Source organism: Ambystoma mexicanum, chromosome 4p (genome assembly GCF_040938575.1).
Source record: "Ambystoma mexicanum isolate Mex_15411 chromosome 4p, UKY_AmexF1_1, whole genome shotgun sequence".
In the NCBI taxonomy this organism is placed as follows: Eukaryota; Metazoa; Chordata; class Amphibia; order Caudata; family Ambystomatidae; genus Ambystoma; species Ambystoma mexicanum.
This window is the reverse complement of record NC_090927.1, coordinates 535,943,430-535,961,968: the sequence shown is the minus strand read 5'-3', so window position 1 is coordinate 535,961,968 and position 18,539 is coordinate 535,943,430. Positions and strand designations below refer to the sequence as shown.

Genomic DNA, 18,539 nt, shown 5'->3' with positions numbered 1-18,539 from the left:
TCCTCTCGCTTTACCAAAGGATGAGTAATAACGAAAGGAACCTCCCCTCCATTGCTGTCCCCTAGGACGAAAAGGCAGAGGTTGTCGAACTGCAGTGCCCAACGACTTTGCTGCAGCTTTGGAGGTCTGCAACCTCTCAAGGCTCTCGTCAGCCTTGCTGCCAAAAAGATGTTCCCCGTCAAAGGGCATGTTGAGGAGCCGGGCCTGCACATCAGGTAGCAAACCCCGACTTCCGCAACCACGCAAAGCTGCGTATTACGGTGCTCGCCGCCATGGACCGGCTGACGCAATCTGCCATGTCCAAACCCGACTGAACGGCCTCACACATGGCAACCTTGCCATCCTGGACCATAGCAAGGAAAACATCCCGTTCGTCCACTTCGGGAACATGTTCAGCCGCTAAGGAAACACAGTTTCACAGAGTGTGCGTGAAACGAGACAAGGCACACACAGAGTTGGCCGCCTGAAGCGCCATACCCCCTGAAGAAAACACTTTCTTCGCCCAACCATCAAAATGCTTGTCGTCCCTATCAGGAGGGATGGTAGGATACGACGCCTGCTTTGCTGATGCCGTAGCCGCTTGCACCACCAAACTCTCCGGAGTGGGGTGCTTGGTCAAGTAGCAAGGGTCGCTACTGGCTGGGCGGTATTTTCGCGGCAAAGACTTGCCCACTGCCGGCAGACTCTCCGGAGCAGCCCAAGCCGCTGCCACATTCAACTGTAGAGCCATATGGAACAGCAGTACCAGGTCAGTTGGTGGACCTTGGTCGAGGATATCCGTAAGGTCATCCTGAAGAAAATCACCTGGGGGAGCAGACCACCCCAAGTACTCTGTGACCATAGACATAAGGCGCCGGTATGAGGAGTCGGCATGAGTGCCAGGCTCAGGCCTACAAAACTCCACCTCCGGAGAGGTGTCCAGACCACTGGCGTCGTGCAGGGACTGACGCAGGTCCTCAAATTGGCTATGGCCCGAGAGAATCTCATCTGGCACCATATCAGGAACCATGCCATCATCAGAGCCCTCATCCACCTCTGAAATGTACTCAAGATGGCGGTAAGAGGGCACAGAATGGGCAACAAAGCCATGATTGACCTTGGCCAGAGCCTTTCTAGGGGGTTCCACCGTGCCCTGGGACACCCCCGTCGAAACAGCCTCGTAAGGCATTGAGGGCGTCGAGTGAATCGGCGACGATGCCGAACACGGCGCCGACAGCATCAACGGCTTCGACACAGGCCTCGAGGACGACTTCTTTGGAGGCGGAGCCTCGAAAGAGTCCGTCGGCGACCTCGGCACCACAGTCATCAACATCTTCCTCGAAGACACCACAGGGACCGGGACCTGGAACGGGCATGACGAGAACGATTCCCATTGTCCGAGCGGGACCTTTCCCACGAATCGTGGCGACCACCCAAGCCTGAAGGCGTACGAGCGGTGTCTCTCGACCGATCACGACCGACCCCACTCGGAGGCGCGAACGTACCAGTGCCCTGCAATTCAAGAATCGCTAGCATTTTCTTACCGAAGGAAGCCCATTCCTCCGGCGTCGCATGCTTGGTGGGATAAGCGACTCGCCGACGGGCGGAGTCCTCAGATGAGGGCGGGGAAGACGACCGATGACAACGCTTCCGGGAGTGCCTCGAAGAGGCAGAGGAGTGGCGGGACCTACTCCGGGACCGAGACCCACTTGACTTCCGACGACGATGCAGAGAGTCGCCCCTCGAATCGTCCGTCGAAAGCCTCGCAGACCTCGACTTCCGTGGCTTCGACACCTTACCTACCGACAGTTTCTTCTTGCGCTCCCGCAAGGCTTTGGAAGTAAGCGACTGGCAGTCGACACAATCATCCGTGTCATGGGCCTCCCCGAGGCACCAGAGGCAGGCATTGTGGGAGTCCGTCACCAACATCTTGGACCCACAGTCCCTGCACTTCTTAAAGCCCAGACGCGGGGTGGAAGATGAGGTAGACATCACGAAGGATATACTTCATAAACTAACAGGTTCGGAGAACCGATAAAGAACAGAAACTCCAAAGAGTCGAGGCGCGCCGAGATCTCCGAAGCGAACACGTTCGCGGAAAAAACGGAACTGAGGCTACGGGCGTCTTGCATCCTACTTATAACATCCAGTGACGTCGGCCGTCGGAGGAGGTCCTCGAGGGCAGCGTATTGACGTCATCGACGCAGGACGCAGAAAGATTTGCCGAAGCAGCACAGCTGTGGCGATTACTGTCATAGATATGGAATACGTCGGAGGACCCAATCCCCTCGAAATGTAGCATTGTCTCTGTTCGGGCTCTTTGCAGGAATTTCTAATTCAACAAGTAAAAAAGACTGGTAGCAACGAAGTCCATTTCCCTCGAACAGCAGATGAAAAATAGAAAGATACAAAACTGCAGATTTCTATGCCACTCACCTACCAGGCTGCTCCTACATTAGAGACACTGAGAAACCATATGCAGCTCGCAACAAAAGCCTGCGCAGATAGCAGGACCGTGTTTTCCTTCTCAGCATCACTCGCTCTGCAAATCTGCTGAGCGACATTGTGTTCACTTCCTGATGGTGAGGGTTGCCAGCCAGCCACCCAGGAAGATATGGAATATCTTATCCAATCAAAGCCTCAGAGAAAGCCTGGGAACTGCGACTACTGCTGCACGGGAAATTACAGAAAGGGGGGCATGCCATCTAAAGGCTTACTCCATCCCACAAAGTCCACTTCAAACTCAACTGAACTCATTAAAGGCAATCCGATCAGTCACCCTCTATTTCACCCTCAAAGCTCAAACTCACAAAGAAAGGCCAAACCTACGGGTGTGGCTAAAGGCGTAGGTAAACCTCAAAGCCCAGTCTGTCTGTGTGGGTATTTGAAGTAGTAACTGGCTTCAGGAATTTGGAAGAGGTGGGAGTCAGATGAAGTTTGGAAAAGGTTGGAGTGTGAGAAAAGGAGTTTGGAGGAGATTTGAAACTACATGGGGAGAAGAAACATGAGGTGGTGGTTGGGACAGAATATCAGAAGGAATTGGTAGAAGAAACCCAGAAGGTAGTGATAAAGCCCACATGGAGCGAAGTAAAGGGAGACAAAACCTTGTTTCCTCCACAGCCAAGTGAAAAACTGGAGAAATCTATCTGAGAAGAAGGTTGCATGAACCCCATCAAATGGTCACTGAAACCAAAGGGGAAGATACCAAGAGAAGAAGTGTACAGGAACAGCTAAATCAGAGTCTGAGAATCCAATGGACGAGGCACATACAGAAAAAGCTTTGAGGAATCTTTTAAGCCTAATCTGAGACTACAGGGAGGTTTTCTTTTAGGTAAGAAGGAGGTTTGGGAGCTATTGTAAACATGGATTTGAGTTCAGAGAAGGATAACTCAGCCTTTCAGACTTATTTGACACTGCCTGTTTGTTTTTGGCCACCCTTTGTTATATTCTGGTCTGGTCATTAATCCCCATCACCCTCATGACCGTTTATAGTAGGACATCTAGGTGACTAGCTAATATGTATCTGTAACAACTACTAAGCACACTAATCACTAGTCAGTGATGAAAGTACTGTTGTGTAAAATAAAGTGAATAGTAAAGAACCATATTAACATTTACCATAAAGGTAATGTGTGGGAAGTGTCGCCAGCAAGCAGAGAAGAAAAAAATGAGACAATAGAAAAGTGGCATCAGACAGCCACTTGCCCAAATACATTTTATGGCCCTTCCTCTCCAAAATTAACACCTTTACATAAAGTTAGACCTAAGAAATAGTGCGTGCAAAATGCATATGTAGTATCACCAAAAACTGCTCTACAGATTTCTCAAACTGGTACACACCCATAGGTCACAAATGCAGTTTTTGCCATGGCAAAACGAGCACAGATATTTTCTGCAGGGGATGTGTTGGCACAGGCAAATCCAACTGGATATCAAGGACCTAGAGACTAGTGTACCTTAATTAGCACATCCATAGGTAACAAAATGTTAATCACATGATTGAACAGAATGCGTCTTATCTTGCGAATCCATATGCGCTTAACATCCAAGATATGACAGGCCTTCTCAGCCTGGGAAAGGTGCAGATGAGAAAAAAGTTGGGAAGGCAAATGTAATTTCAGTACAATTTGTTCATAACCTTTGGACCAAGGAGGGGTGGCTGTACAGCACTACCATAGGCAGATAAATATTCTACGCATTCATGGTGTGAAGCTCACTAAAACGTCTCACATAATTAATGGGAACCAAAAGTATTTCCAAGAGGGCAATGCCTTGTCTCAAAAAGCCATAAAATACGTTATGATAGAATATTTGTATATTACACACGTGCCACAAAGTGACCTTGGGGTGTTAAAAGGTCTATTGTGCAACTGGGCATGGCAAATTATTGTCCAACGTGTTCTGAGAGAAGAAACATTTTGAGTATCTTTTTTGAAAGTTGGAAGGTGTGTGATTTTCCTATGATGGAAGGGGATGCATTGCCACATATGGAGCATAAAGTAACTAAAGGGTCTGCCTCCAACGGACAATTTAAAAGAACTCTGAAACAATTGTAGTTTCTGGGCTGAGGGGACTTTTCTAGTGGGGTTGTTGGAGAGCCGCTTGTCAGATGAAAAAGGGCAGAGAGCCATTAGAAGCTCAATGGGAAATACAAAGGATTTTAAATGATAGCTTTTCTGTTAATGGAAGTCAACGTCCAAAGAATAGGGGTGATATTTTCAGTCCTTCTGGCTTCTGCGATTGCCTGCACTGATGCCTTTTGAAGTAACTTAAACCGGGGTAAAATATAGGCTGGAATGGAAGTTCTAAGTACAGACTATTGCATTAGTCAACTTTTTATAGGATGAAAGCAACTTTCATTGCGGTTTTTAAAACTCAGAAACCTCATTGCACCACTTCCCAGATTTAAGGAATAAAAGATTGTTAGCAACAATAACTCCTAAATATGCAGACCTGGGACAATGCAGGAGGACAGTCACCTTAAAAGATATATATATGCATCTATACAAAAAATGGCTGCTGGATATACGGCGATGTAGGGTTGGTCTGTATGACTGAGAAAGTTACATAAAAAGATGAATATCCTCGGCCTAGTTTTAAAAACGATCACTGTAATGCCTAATCAGTTGCCTCTGTGGGGGAATATAAACATTAAAAAGCATAGGAGATAGGGTAGTGCCACGAAGAATGCCACGTGTGAAAGCCCTGAATTCTGTTCTAAAGGGAGGAAGAGAGACAGCAGAAATGCTATCCTTTATGAACAAGGAGGTCCAATGGGGGGGTAGATACTTCAATGCCCAGTCTTGCAGCCTAGTTCGAAGGAGCCATGGTCTACCAACTGTATCACATGCCACATACCTCCAGTAGGAGTAGAGCTGACAGTTGCCTTTGTCCACCAGTACGTAGAGATTTTTCAGCACTGAAGGTAGAACAGTTATTTATTTGATTATTTGTAAAGCACCTGAGGCCCAGAGGCAAATGGGCGCTCTGATGCAATGCAGGAAGCAATCAAAGATAAACAAACCAGCTAATACGCCGCAGGCACAAACAAGGCTAAAACACTAAAAACACTGGAGGTGGGGCTGAATCTGTCCTAGAAGAAGTCCAGAAGATTGTCCTCCTTCAGAAACAATCAACGTTACTGGGTCATAACCTTCTCAAGGATCTTAGCTGGATACGAACGATTTACAAATAATTGATAATTAGAAATATCAGGGGTCGTCTGCATCAGCTTTCTTCAATAAAGTTTTAACAAAGCCATTTTAAGACCAGAGGAAACTACCACAGAAGTAAGAGACATTTACAAGTTGCCATAAACAGTGAGTTAGTGGTCAAAGTAGAGCTAGATTCTTAAACGGCTTAGCAGGGCAGAGATGATTTGGTACCTCGCAGCCTGAAACACACATTTAGATTGTTTATGGTTATCGTTATTTCCACTAGATTGAAACCCCATGTCCTTTGTACTTAGAGTTTTGGGTTTAATCCCATCATAGCTAAATTGAATCTCGATTAAAAAGGCAGTAGTTAGCTGATCACACCTTTCTTTAGAAGGACAAATTGCAGTTGTGGCGTTTGGCGTACACAACTCATTGATAATTTTAAACAGTACTTTTCGTGAATTATTTGCCATCAATACATTAATTTCACAGAGGACCAGCCAGAAATAAATCAAGATTCCACTAAACTGTCTTTTTGAAATAAGGAAAAAGTCAAAGTGAAGGAAAGGCACAAAGAGGACATCCACCAACCTTTTCGGATGTAGGAAAAGACTTTCCTTGCCAGTTTCCAGAGGGCACCTTTGTCAATTAGGTTTTGGAAGTATCAATTTGCAAGCTTGGCTGAGTCCGAAAAATGTCAAGCACTGTTTTGAAAACACAGTGACAAAAGTATAGACATTTGCTGTTATATTGTGACCATATACATTTACTTGATTCTAAGATGTCCATATTTTCAAGACAAAGTCCAAGTTTGACAGCAGACAACTCAAGTACCAAGCACTCTCAGTGAAACAATCGGAGGGGGGACGTCGTGGTCTTCGGTTCCGTCTCTAGCTATTAAGTTATGGTGCACTGGAAAAAAGTTGTCTTTGCATGCCTAGATAAACGGCTCAGAGTATCAATGCCAGCCAGGCCAAGAAGGTGTGAAGAGGACTAGGATAAATGTGGGCTGTTTCTGTTCTTCTGGAAGTTACTCAGAATTAGGAGCCAAGGAGTTATGAATCATTGATCAATGCTTTCGGGCATTTGATTAGGAGACCCACTACGAAGGCATGAGGTGGTATTCCAAAGTACTGTACAAATGCTGGATATTGGGTTAAGGTGAGTCACAAAAACATCTATTCTGCTTGACGCCAAACTTTTAATGTTATTTGGCATAAGGCGACTTACAAATGCACTCCAATCATGGGCTCACACCTGAGGTGCTGCTTTAGTGGCCGTATTCTAACCTGTGCAGTATCAGAGTACCTCCATGCCCTATGTGAAAGGACATTCCTGTAGCTGCATCTCAGGCTACCATACAGGCCTCGGCTGGAGTCAATAAAGCTCTCCCGGTGCCATTTCCTGGCCTCCTTCCGCCATTACGCCACTCCATTGCCGCAATCCCTAGCAGGAGAAGCCAACATCTCACCCTTTTCTGTTCAAATGAGGGTGTGCTTCAAAAATGGCAGATCCCGCAAGGCAAGGAGTAAAAGTTACAAAATGTCTTCTCAGCTCTTGGCTGCAGAAATGGGGCGGAGGAATACCATCACAATTTGGACCAACCTTAGAATTTGTGATGTTCTGCCATGAATACCAAAATAGTTTTGAATTTTACTTCTGTTGTCTTTATAATATGTTAACTTGAGAAAGCGGAATTAGACAATCGCCAGCTTTCTATCGCAAAGAACTGGCTCTGCCTGGTCATCTTGCTAAGCAAATCTCTAAGATTTTAGATACTCAAAATGCATGATAGTTTGATGCATTGAATTCCCCTAGTTGTCTGAACCCACAAACCCTAACTCACAAGCTATCTGCGATTAACTTTCCAACCACTTTCATAACGTTGCGCTTCAAAAGAAATTGTACCATCACTACAAAACCAGCTCGAACCCTCCTCCACATCCTGCCGTCTCTCAAATCCAATCTTTTCCTTGCCCTCCCTACCAACTTTCTCTTCATTCACACCTCTTTCCCAGGCCGATTCCTGCAACCTACTTGAACCTAGCCGACCCTCTGGCTCACCTGGAGATCCTTGCCCACCCCTCCTTCAAAAATGATCCTTACCTCCACCTGTGCAGGCAGTGTAGCCCGCTCCATCATCAATAAATCTCTCTCATCTGGCACCTTGGCAGAGGCTGTCAAAACCTCTCATGTCAAACCATTACTCAAGAAATCCAGCCTCGACCCACTTTCCCCATCAAACTACTGCCCAATCTCCAACAACTGCTTCATTACTAAACTAATTGACTGTGCAGCATACATATCAAATCCTCAACCCAGGCAAATCAGAAATCTTAATATGTGGCAGAACTGCTCGGATTCCCCAATGTTTACCATGCCCAAAAGCCCTGGGAGCCCCACCGGACACCTCAACCTTTGTAAACATCTTGGGTCTCTCTTCAAACACATCAACTCTGTATCCAGAACCTGCCACTTCCACTTACGCATCCTAAAACAAATATTTCCCCATCTCTCCAAACCTCAAAGTCTCTGCAGTACTGGCCATCATCATCATCTCCCGCCTAAACTATGGCAACTCCCTCCATCTCGGCACCCCAGCAATCCAGCTCAGGAAACTCCACTGAATCCAGAACTCAGCAACCAGTCTGCTTCTTGCCCTCTCGCCCAGAGAACAAATCACTCCCGCCCTCAGAGTGCTACATTGGCTCCCTTATAGCCTAAGAGCGACCTTCAAAGGCATTTGAATCGCACACCAATCCCTCCATAATACAAGACCAGAGTTCCTGCAGAATAAAATCATCCCCTACCAACCTCCCAATCTGGCTCGGCTCTCCTCCTTGCTATTCCCCCTTACTACTCCACCATAGTTGGCGGCTCGACCTTCTCTATCCTAGCTCCCACCATCTGGAACACCCTTCCTCTGCACACCCACTGCACCAAGAACTACCTTTGCTTCAAGAAAGTCCTCAAAACCAGGGTTTGCTGAATTATCCTGAAACCCATCCCAAATCTTCTAATTCCCAATCCGCGCATAGGAACACTCAGCACCAGGCGGCGCTGGCCCTTTTTTGCGGTGGCTCCAACCTCGCAGCACTTGCTGAACCGGCTGTTATCGCGGCCCGGCCCACACATTCTATCAAACACCAATCATGACCCTAGTTTCCCACAAGAACTAAGAGCTCAAACAAAGCCCTCATATAGTTTATTTTCACATTATGAAATGTCACAGGATTGATTAGTCACTGCACCTTGCATGCACAGGGAAAACAGGCAAATCACATTCAAAGTAGTTGTGATAGAATCACCACCACTGCACATGGACAGATTGAGATGCGCTTCATGGAATTGTCATGGAAGGAATTTTACCATGACCCTTGTCTGGGGCCAGAAGTCCAGGTGGGGGTTTTATCGCGCATTACTCCTGGGAATCCAATCAAGAAATAACCCTCAAAACGCACCGGAAGAACTTGAGGGATGGGTGGGTATCGCGCATGGATGAACTATAGGATGGGCCACCCACGGTAAAGTAACAATTGAGACGGTTCAGTAAGCGCACGATATCTGGGTATATTCGCCATTCTATACACATAGAAGAGCCTGTAAGAATAGCTGTGCTTCTCAAGCTGCAATTAGTTGAAGCATAGATTGTTGCGGTCACTAACCGCTTTATCGCAGCCGCAAGAATTGACATAAGAAGCCAATATCTGATCGGCCGACCATGCAACAAATCTCCACCGGTGGAAAATTGCCACAGGCATGGCTACCAGCACACATCAGAATACAGCAAGAACTATGAAAAATGTGGTAGTGCTGGTCACATAATTCTCTGCCTACTTACACCAGACGACTCAACACCTCTGGCAGCGAAGACCTATGACAAATTCGGGCATGCTGAACACATAGCAATTCGCCAGCACTCATGGCATCTCCAGACTCCTCTCCGCACCCATCCACATGCCTGACCTCATGGGTTGCTTTCTACCAGAGACTGACCAGCCCTGCTCAGCCTTATTTGGCCTTATTTGGTCTCGAGTGGATAGCTCAGGGGCAACGTGATCGCCTTGGAAGCAAGACCGCACAGAGCACCACAGGTTCGATCCCTCGTTCTGTGCTTAAAAACCTCTGGGTATTAAGCACGTTATAAATAACCTATCATATCATAAATGTACACACGCATTGTAATCTTACTCCGCGACCTCCAACACGCTGGACTTCAGTCCCAGAGGGCGTTCCCACCACCGGCGCATTGAGACTTTAATAATGCTAAAAGGCTCTATATAAATGACAACTACAATACAATGTGGGTACTGCCTTTTCTTATGGAAAATCACCCTAAATATACTCAGTAGCTATACACCGTTAATACATGCTTTGTAATACTTAGACAGTTACTTTCAGGTTTTAATCATGCTCCCTTTTCCATTTAATCTAAACAGCTCTAACATATCATTCAGTTAGGTATGGTTCAGAAACAAAGCAATTTAACTAAATCCCATTCACTACCTAAGTATCTAAACTACAGTTCCAATATTGTTGCCTTAAATCATCATCAAAGGCAATCATAAAATATCCATAAAACCCCATATCCCAATGGTAGACTTGTCTCACTTGCAATTACATTAAAAGTGGGGATCTGCGTTTGGTTGTTTCAGACTTTTGGAAGCTTCACTTATAGTCCTGTTTACTTAAAGAGGTCAAACAAAGTCATACCTGCTTTTCTGAAAAATGGTACTGGCAAAGTTTCTTCCACAGATGACAGTCTTCACTTAGAAAATGCAGTGTTGGAGTCACTTGACCAAGGTTAATGATGTCCCAGCCATCTGAAAACCTGTGCAAAATGTTGTTCTGCATGTGTAATGGGAGATCAACAAGGGAAGGACCGGACTGAACCTGCTGAAAAACATTCACATTTAAATGAACTAAAATATTTAAAAAAAACTCTGATCCTGCACATTATACAAAGCATTTATGATTCACTTATAATGTACTTATTAGATGACGCAAATTAATAAATACTATCAATATGTTTGCTATAACAGATAAACTTTTTTCTTCATTATATTTCAAATAAAAATATACGCTATATAACGTTATCAAAAATGATCTCCAGATTTCGTTTATTCAATGCCAATAGTAAAAGACTTCCTCCAGGTCAGACATGCATACCTGCCCCTTAAGGCAAAAATTATGTAAAACAGAGTGATCAATGTGTTGGCTCCCTCATTGTGTATGTTTTATCCACACCACACCATAACCAGTGACAAGGGGTGGAGTCGGGCTGTTAGAAGGAAAACGTAAATTCCTTGGTCATAAGGGGTAGCGGCTGTTACGTCTGTGCTTATGCCTAGTACCAATGGGAAATGGCTTGCCATTCCTACTAGACAGCTAATCAGATTTTAGGGAGGCATGCCTGTTGGACAAAGCAGTATGTGCGATGAGTTATGGTTCTGTTTCAAAACAGCAGCATGAGCAATGTTCCCGCAATTTTTTCATCTTGGGAGAGTGCCAGTGTGTGAGCGAGGTTGCACCGGCAAGTAGGCCAACCTGTCAACACTCATAGAAGGCTGCTTTGCAGGACATTGCTTGCCAAGTAACATGCACACTGCATACATTTACATCCATGTTAAGCAAACATGTACAAACAGAGGACTAGTGATGGCAGCTGGGTTGGTATCTGCCAGGCTTCCTTGCCTCCTCTCTTGAGAAGGCCTTTGGTTCGCCCTTCCCCTCCCAGTCACCCCTCCGCCCAGGACCACATAATGCATTCCTTATATTACAAATCACTTGAGGTCAGGGCAGACTTACCTGGGCAGCAGGGATGTCATTTGGAGGTTACCAGGGGTGGCAGATGCTACCCGTGCCTCCCCCTTTGTTACCCTTAGACCTTTCCTTGCTTCCCTAGGCCACTGGACAAAGAGGCAGGGCCAAGAGCAGATACCTGTGTTGCAGCTGAAAAATGTGATTGTAAATGCAGCTATATGTACCACAGCTTTTTTCAGCTGGAATCTAGATCTCGTTAGCTGGAGAAATAACAAGGATGCAGGAAAAATCATGAAGCTGCCATCACTAACAGGTTTTCAGTCCATTAGTGAAGAATGCCTGAATGGTTGGGTTCAGAGGCAGGGATGTCTGTGTAGCTCATACCCAGTACTGTAGAAACAGGGTGGCTTTGGGGGCTAGGTCTAGCTAGTTGGGAATGAGTAAGAGCAGCCGGCAGTACTCGGTGACAGCGCAGCATGAACTCAAATCTCATCAGTGTTTCTCGTAGTCTTCTTTCCACATCCAATGAGCCACTGGGCCTCTGATAACAGGGGTGTGCCCCTGTGGATTCTGCCAGCAGTCCTGCCTGGGCACTGTGTGACCGGACCCAGATCTGCTAGACCTGCTTCACAGGCACACTGTAGATAGACGCACAGTGAGATCATTGCTTTACATGAAAAATATTTATTTGGAAGGGTGGCTCTGGGGCAAGGCAGTTGCTTTGGTAACAAGAGGATGCAGTGCCACATGGGTTCAGTTCTGTTCCAATGCTTAGAAGCTGGAGGCAGCTGGCATTAAGCAAGATATAAAGGACCAAAGAAAAGAATAACATGGGCCCTATACAGGGATGATGCCATTGAGCTGCTGCTGTTTACATTTTAAAATAAATTTAAAAAAAACTGTAATTACCGTGACCTGCAACACATCCCTCCCCTCTATCTCTCATCTAACAAAAATACACGCGGTTTACTTACCAAATAAGCAAATCAGAAAGGTAATAACTGGAAGGTTTCAAATCATTCATAACCACTGGCAACCCCCTAGACAATCGTTTTTCTGGTTGGAGTTGCGTTTGTCACTTGCTGTTTCCAGTTTGTGCCCAGACACTTGGCAGGCACTGGATGTCTGCTTTGTGGGGTTATGGCTTCTTCGAGATACTCAGTCCGTTTACAGTTCAGCTGTTGTGTTGGACGTCTGCTTACATTCACAGCAATTTGGTAATATCGGCCTATACAGGCTGATATTAACGCTACGTATGGAGATCGATTCTTGTATGAAATGTTTCTCATATTACAGTGATATTGTAACCATATTTTTCTTAGTGTACTGAGGAACAATCCTATATGATGCCACTTCTTGTTTTGTCAACGGGTGAAAGGTTGCATGCCATCACTTCCTGTGATGTCACTTGGGAGTGGGGTCAAATGATATCACTTCCTGTGATGTCATCAGCAGTCAAGCATCATGTGATGTCACTTTCGCTACCCCTGGCATTTTGGTGAAATTACTTCCTTGCTGGGCAGCTCGGCATACGGATACCTGGAAAAGGGAACAGCATCTTAGCCAAGCTCACCCTCCCAAACACTCTGCCAGGTGTCCCAACTACTCCTCTGACGACAACCTCAACTTTTGTACTAAGTATTGCCGCATATGATAATTCGGAGCTGTGTTATGCCCTTCGCGCTTTGAGAGGCAAACTGTGGTCTGCAGATGACTTGAAGCTATGGAGCAATCCCACAGACAGCCCCTGGGTTGCAAGGGCGTGCCGGGGACTACTCAGAGTTAGTAGCTATATGCATCAGAAAGCTGGTGCTAATATTGCATGCTCAGTCTCAGCACAGCCTCAGCACTGGCTGGCTGCCTGCATATGTTGGATGCATTGGGGCATGTTAAGGGGGAGAAGATGGGATGCGATGAAAGATGAAGCAGTTTTACAATGTTGCTATCTGGCGAACTACAACTACATGACGTCCTTAACCTTCTCGTCCAGGGTGGGCAGGAGTCGATCTCACCTCCCTCTTGGTGCAACATTGCAGTTGTGGCACAGGGGTGAACAGGCGCACTGCTAATATTGCAGTGTTATAGAAAACAAGTGCTGTTCGAGAGCACTTTTTTGCTGTGTTTTGCCACATGGTCAATATGTAGGTGATGGACTGCTCAGGGCAGTAGGTTGCTCACCTGGTTGTACCCCACCTTAACCAGGGCCACCACACTTGAACAGTCTCATTTTAGAATAAATGGTGCAGTCAATGCAGGCGAAAACAGAGGCTGTTTTGTGGAGGGCGAGAGCCACTGAAGTCAATGGACAAGTAAGGGGCTTGGCAGGTGAGTGAACCAAATCCACTGCGGATGACACCGGCTAAAAGTGTGTGAATTGAGAGTTATTGGTTCTAACATGAATGGCTGCGGCCGGCATCTTTTTATAGAATTGATGGGCAATCACTTCGATAAGTGATCGTCTGGGGGAGAGAGGAAAATATCAAGCTTCGAGATGTAGTCTTGAAATTGGCGTCCTATCATCTAATAGATAGACATTGCTCTAAGTGCACAATGGATCAGAATTTTAATCATCTTAAGGTCTTGCGCCTTCTGTGAGACAGCGAAATCTATAAGTTGTCACAAAGGAACTGAACAAGAATATCAGATTCAAATAACTTTTTCTATTTGGGCTCCAATTTCAACATGAGGATTGCATGCACATTGCCACGTCTCTGGAGGCCTTATGCCACATTTTGGGTCTCAAGACTTCCTCCTCCACCAATAGACACAGCACGTTGTATAGGCTATAAACTTCAAAGCTGCCGTTGGAGATCAGGAGCCAAGAAACTGGACAGACTGTGCAAAAGCACCTCATCTGAGATCACACATCTGGATATAGCTACTCTAAGTTCGGGGACAAAACTTTTCGTTTGCCTTGCAGATATTTTTGCTCCAAAGTCTTTAGCTTTGATGTAGATGCAACAATTCCTTATTAGCATAACAGAAACAATGTAGGGGTGACTGCTATGTTGGTTAATTCATTATATTGGGTTTAGGAAGTTCATTGTGGGGGTTTGTCTTCATTTTTGAATGTATATCACAAGATGCCTGGGCTTAGAGGACTTGCATTCGTTTCAGGTGATGATTTCCTCTTGCTGGCAGGATGTATTGCCTGTTAGCATGTCAGGGTGTTCATATGCTTGGAAGTAAACGTCTATGTTCTAGGTTTGGTTAGCTTTCATTACAGTAAAGGGGAGTATAGGGAAAGGCGAGTGGAAGGGAAAGTGCTTGGAACATTGAATATTTTTCTTTTACATTCTTCTACTCTACCAGGAATGCTGGTAAAATATTGAATTTCATGGTTGTGGACGACTATCGTACTAAATGGGGACACAGGAATACCGGAATACTGTACTCACAATTTGCAATTATTCTTACTAACGATTAAGGATCCCCCCCCCACCCCTGGCAGATAATCAAAGTATGATGTGACGTATTGAAGGAATGCCCAGATGTGTTTTTTTTTTTTTTTTTTAACAAGAACACCATTTATTTACACAAGACAAACATGTTCCCTCAAACTATGCTCACTGATTTGTCGAAGCTTTGGCTAAGAATAAAACTTCAGAGATCATGCTAGTTTCTCATGGGGATACTTCGCGACATTGGCCCATTATATAAAAAGATATGGTAGGAAGATTTGTGCTCACTGTGCACTTGTAAAGTGGGAAAGAGGCTACCCAACTCCGGTTTGGGGGTAAACCTGGCACAAACTATGACGTTTTTGTGTGAAGGAGGATGAAAGAGGTTTGTTACTTATTTTATTTATTATTGTGTGTTACAGTTAGAAATATACATTTTTCACAATACTATCAAAATATCTAAGTATCCCCCATGTCCCAACAACAAAATTGAATCTGCACATTACATTCAGCAATACAACCATAAAAAGAAACTATTAGAACAATTCTTTAAAAAAAAAAATACATTTTTATTGGTTTTAACAAGAGCATGAAACATACAGGTGAAAGGTGAGCAGAAGACAGTTAACTCGGTAATGCATACAGTCATGTTGCAGCATGTGCTGCATGAAGTGTGGTCAGAGGGTTGCTGCGTGGGGTGGTGGGTGTGAGGGAGGGGGGAAGACAGAATGGAACTGGGGGTTGGTCTCACTGATCGTCCATCCATTTTCCTCAGACCTTTTGAAACTTGCATGGACAGCCTCTTGCCGTGTAAATTTGTCGCTCCAAAGAGGCGCACTTGGTGACCTCATTAGACCATCGGGTTAGGCTCAGTGCTGCGGCAGATCCCCAATTTGCAGCAATCAGCCTTTTGCCCGCACCCAGTGCCACGGCCGTGAACAGTTTTTCATGCTTAGTGAGGCCCAGTTCTCCCCATATCCCAAGCAGTATCAACTTTGGGTCCAGTGGTATTTGGGATCCCACTGTTGCGGATTGCGCGCGTGCAACCCGCCCAGAAAGTCTGTACCGCAGAGCAATCCCAAATTGTGTGGAAGAAGGTGCCCCTTTCGCACTTGCATCGAAGGCAGACTTCCGCGCCCGCCCCACTCCATCTAGCCAGCATGGTGCCGGAATAACCAGGTTTTTTTTTATTTTTTATTTTTAAAGATTTTATTAATTATGCCAACAAAACAATACAAACCAACCAAGCAGTATAATTGTAACAGTTCCATTACACACCATTTTATCTTAGTCACTGCTCTCCCAGTCCCACCCCCCTCCATGAGCCTACCTATTATTCACATTCAGTGGCTACTACATGCGGGAGGGTCTCATTTCCCTCGGATTCTGTTGGGTCTGATATTACTCCAAACATTTCTGCTATTAGTGATTTCCATGCCATCAAGGTACCCGCCTCTTCCTCCCCACTCACGGTGCTCGTTTCTTGCCATACCGCCGTTTCAACCTCAGCCCATTTTTGCAAATCTTTCCACCATACTTCCACCCGTGGCTTGTGGCATTTCTTCCAACCCATGGCAATTCCCCGTTTTGCGAGCACGTATGCCAGATCTTTCAGTTTCACAACATGCTTGAGTTTCCGTGATTTGGGGAACCCGCCCAGTAAACAGGCCCACGCCATATCTATGACAAGCGTAACCCCCTTTTCTGCCAATTTCTGCGCTGCTTCTCCCCAAAAGTACTCAATTATTGGGCATGACCAAAACATGTGTGTCATGTCCGCATTTTCTTGGTTACATTTAGGGCACGCTTGTCTATCAGAATTACTGAACTTAGATATCCTCAAAGGGGTCATGTATGCTCTGTGCGTTATATACAGCTGTATTTGTTGTAGCCTGGCGTTTCTCGACACTTTGTGATAGCCCAGGGCAAGTTCCCACATCCCATCCTCCATCGGGGCTCCCACCTCCGCTTCCCAATCTAGTCTCAGACGTGTCAATTCCTTCCCCACCTTAGTCATCATCATTTCATATAATCTAGAGATCTCGTGCCCCCCCTCTGATATGTCATATATTGCCCCCACGACTGCATCGGGTTCCTCCGTCAATACTGTTTCCGGCCATATTTGCCGGATCTTCTGCACCATCCTATTATACGTAACATATTGACCCGTATGTAATCCTGCCTCTTCGTTAAGTTCTTTAAAATCTCTAATGGTCCCCCCCTGCCAAACATCCCCTAACGTTACTAACCCCACCGATTCCCAGTAAGTGAATAACCAGGTTACTCACCATAGTGACCACCTTACTCCTAGTCCATAGTCCCCCTTCCTCCATACTTATGGGACATTCCTCCGTCCTGTGGGACAGGACCGGAGCACTTTGTAAAAGGATCAAAACTTTGCAAAAATATTAGTCCTTCCTCTCTTTCTACGCGGGGTACTGCACGCAGCCATAACCACGCCCATCTTAGCTCTGCCCCACGCATCGCCCATCAGTACTTTTCTATCGCCAGGTCAGAGACCTTTAAGCAATAACAGAGGAACCTTATTAGAGCGGACGGCGGGCGGGCGTATGGAGGAAAGGGGACTATGGACTAGGAGTAAGGTGGTCACTACAGTGAGTAACATGGTTATACTCCTACGTCTCATCCCCTTTCCTCCATACTTATGGGAGATTCCCAAGCACTCCTTACAGGAACTACGGGTGGATGGAAAACCCCTTACTGAAACAGGTTCTTCAGCACAGCCTGGCCAAACTAAGCATCAGATCTGGAGCTCAGGTCAAGGCAATAATGTTTACAAAAAGCCGATGGGGAGGCCCATGCAGCCGCTTTTGCGATGGTCTCCCAGGGGACATAATTCTGAAAGGCAACTGCAGTTGCCTTGCCCCCCCACCAGGTGTGCATAAATACCTTTAGGAGGCTGCAACCCTTGGACAGTGTAAGACTCCGTAATGCAAGCAGCGATCCATCTGGAGATAGTTGCCTTAGAGGCCTGTCTACCTTGTGGATTACCTAAGGTCACCACTAGTTGAGAAGAGCTCCTAAATTCCGATGTTCTGTCTAAATAGAACTTAAGAGCCCTTCTAACATCCAAACAATGTAGAATCCTTTCCGCGTCTGAAGCAGGGTTCGGAAAGAAGACCGGCAGGGAGATTGACTGATTCAGATGGAAATCAGAGACCACCTTTGTCCGTAGGTCCACCTTATCCTTGTGGAAAACCAAAAAGGGATGCTCCACTGACAAAGCTTGGAGCTCACTCACGCACCTCGCTGAAGTAACGGCAACCAAAAAAGACACCTTTCATGAAAGGTGCTTAAGGTCCAACATGGCCATTGGTTCGAAGGGCTTATGGCACAATGCCGTAAGGACCACGCTCAGATCCCACGTCGGGTGCGGTTTGCGAACCGGGGGTAAAGGCGCGTCAAACCCGCGAAATGTCTCCTAATCACTGGATTAGACAGAGAATAAGACCATTGGTCCGTGGATAGGTAGGCGGATACAGCCGAAAGATGAGTTCTGCATGACAGGACGTGAATGCCCGTCTCTGCTAGGTGGGATACGAAGGACAGCACGGTGTCAATCGTAGCTGCCCTTGGGTCCAGCTGTTTGTCTAAGCACCAATGACAGAACCTAAACCATTTGCTCCTATAATGAGACCTGGTTGAGGGTTTTCTGGCTGCTTGAATAATGCGCATGTTATCAGCAGACAGGTTGAGATGTTCTGAGGGCCTGAAATCA

At 45.9% G+C, this 18,539-nt stretch overlaps 1 protein-coding gene across 15 annotated transcripts in view; it reads right to left on the bottom strand.

Moving 5' to 3' along the window:
• Positions 1-18,539, bottom strand: part of FBXO25 (F-box protein 25) — a 989,471-nt gene that overhangs the window by 366,629 nt on the left and 604,303 nt on the right. For 12 of the 15 annotated variants that reach the window (XM_069606067.1, XM_069606069.1, XM_069606068.1 and 9 more), the window contains one exon: positions 10,350-10,532. In XM_069606067.1, the coding sequence (XP_069462168.1) occupies positions 10,350-10,532 (183 nt within the window). The remainder of the gene's footprint in view (positions 1-10,349; positions 10,533-18,539) is intronic. The other 3 variants (XM_069606066.1, XM_069606074.1, XM_069606078.1) reach the window with 1 other exon arrangement.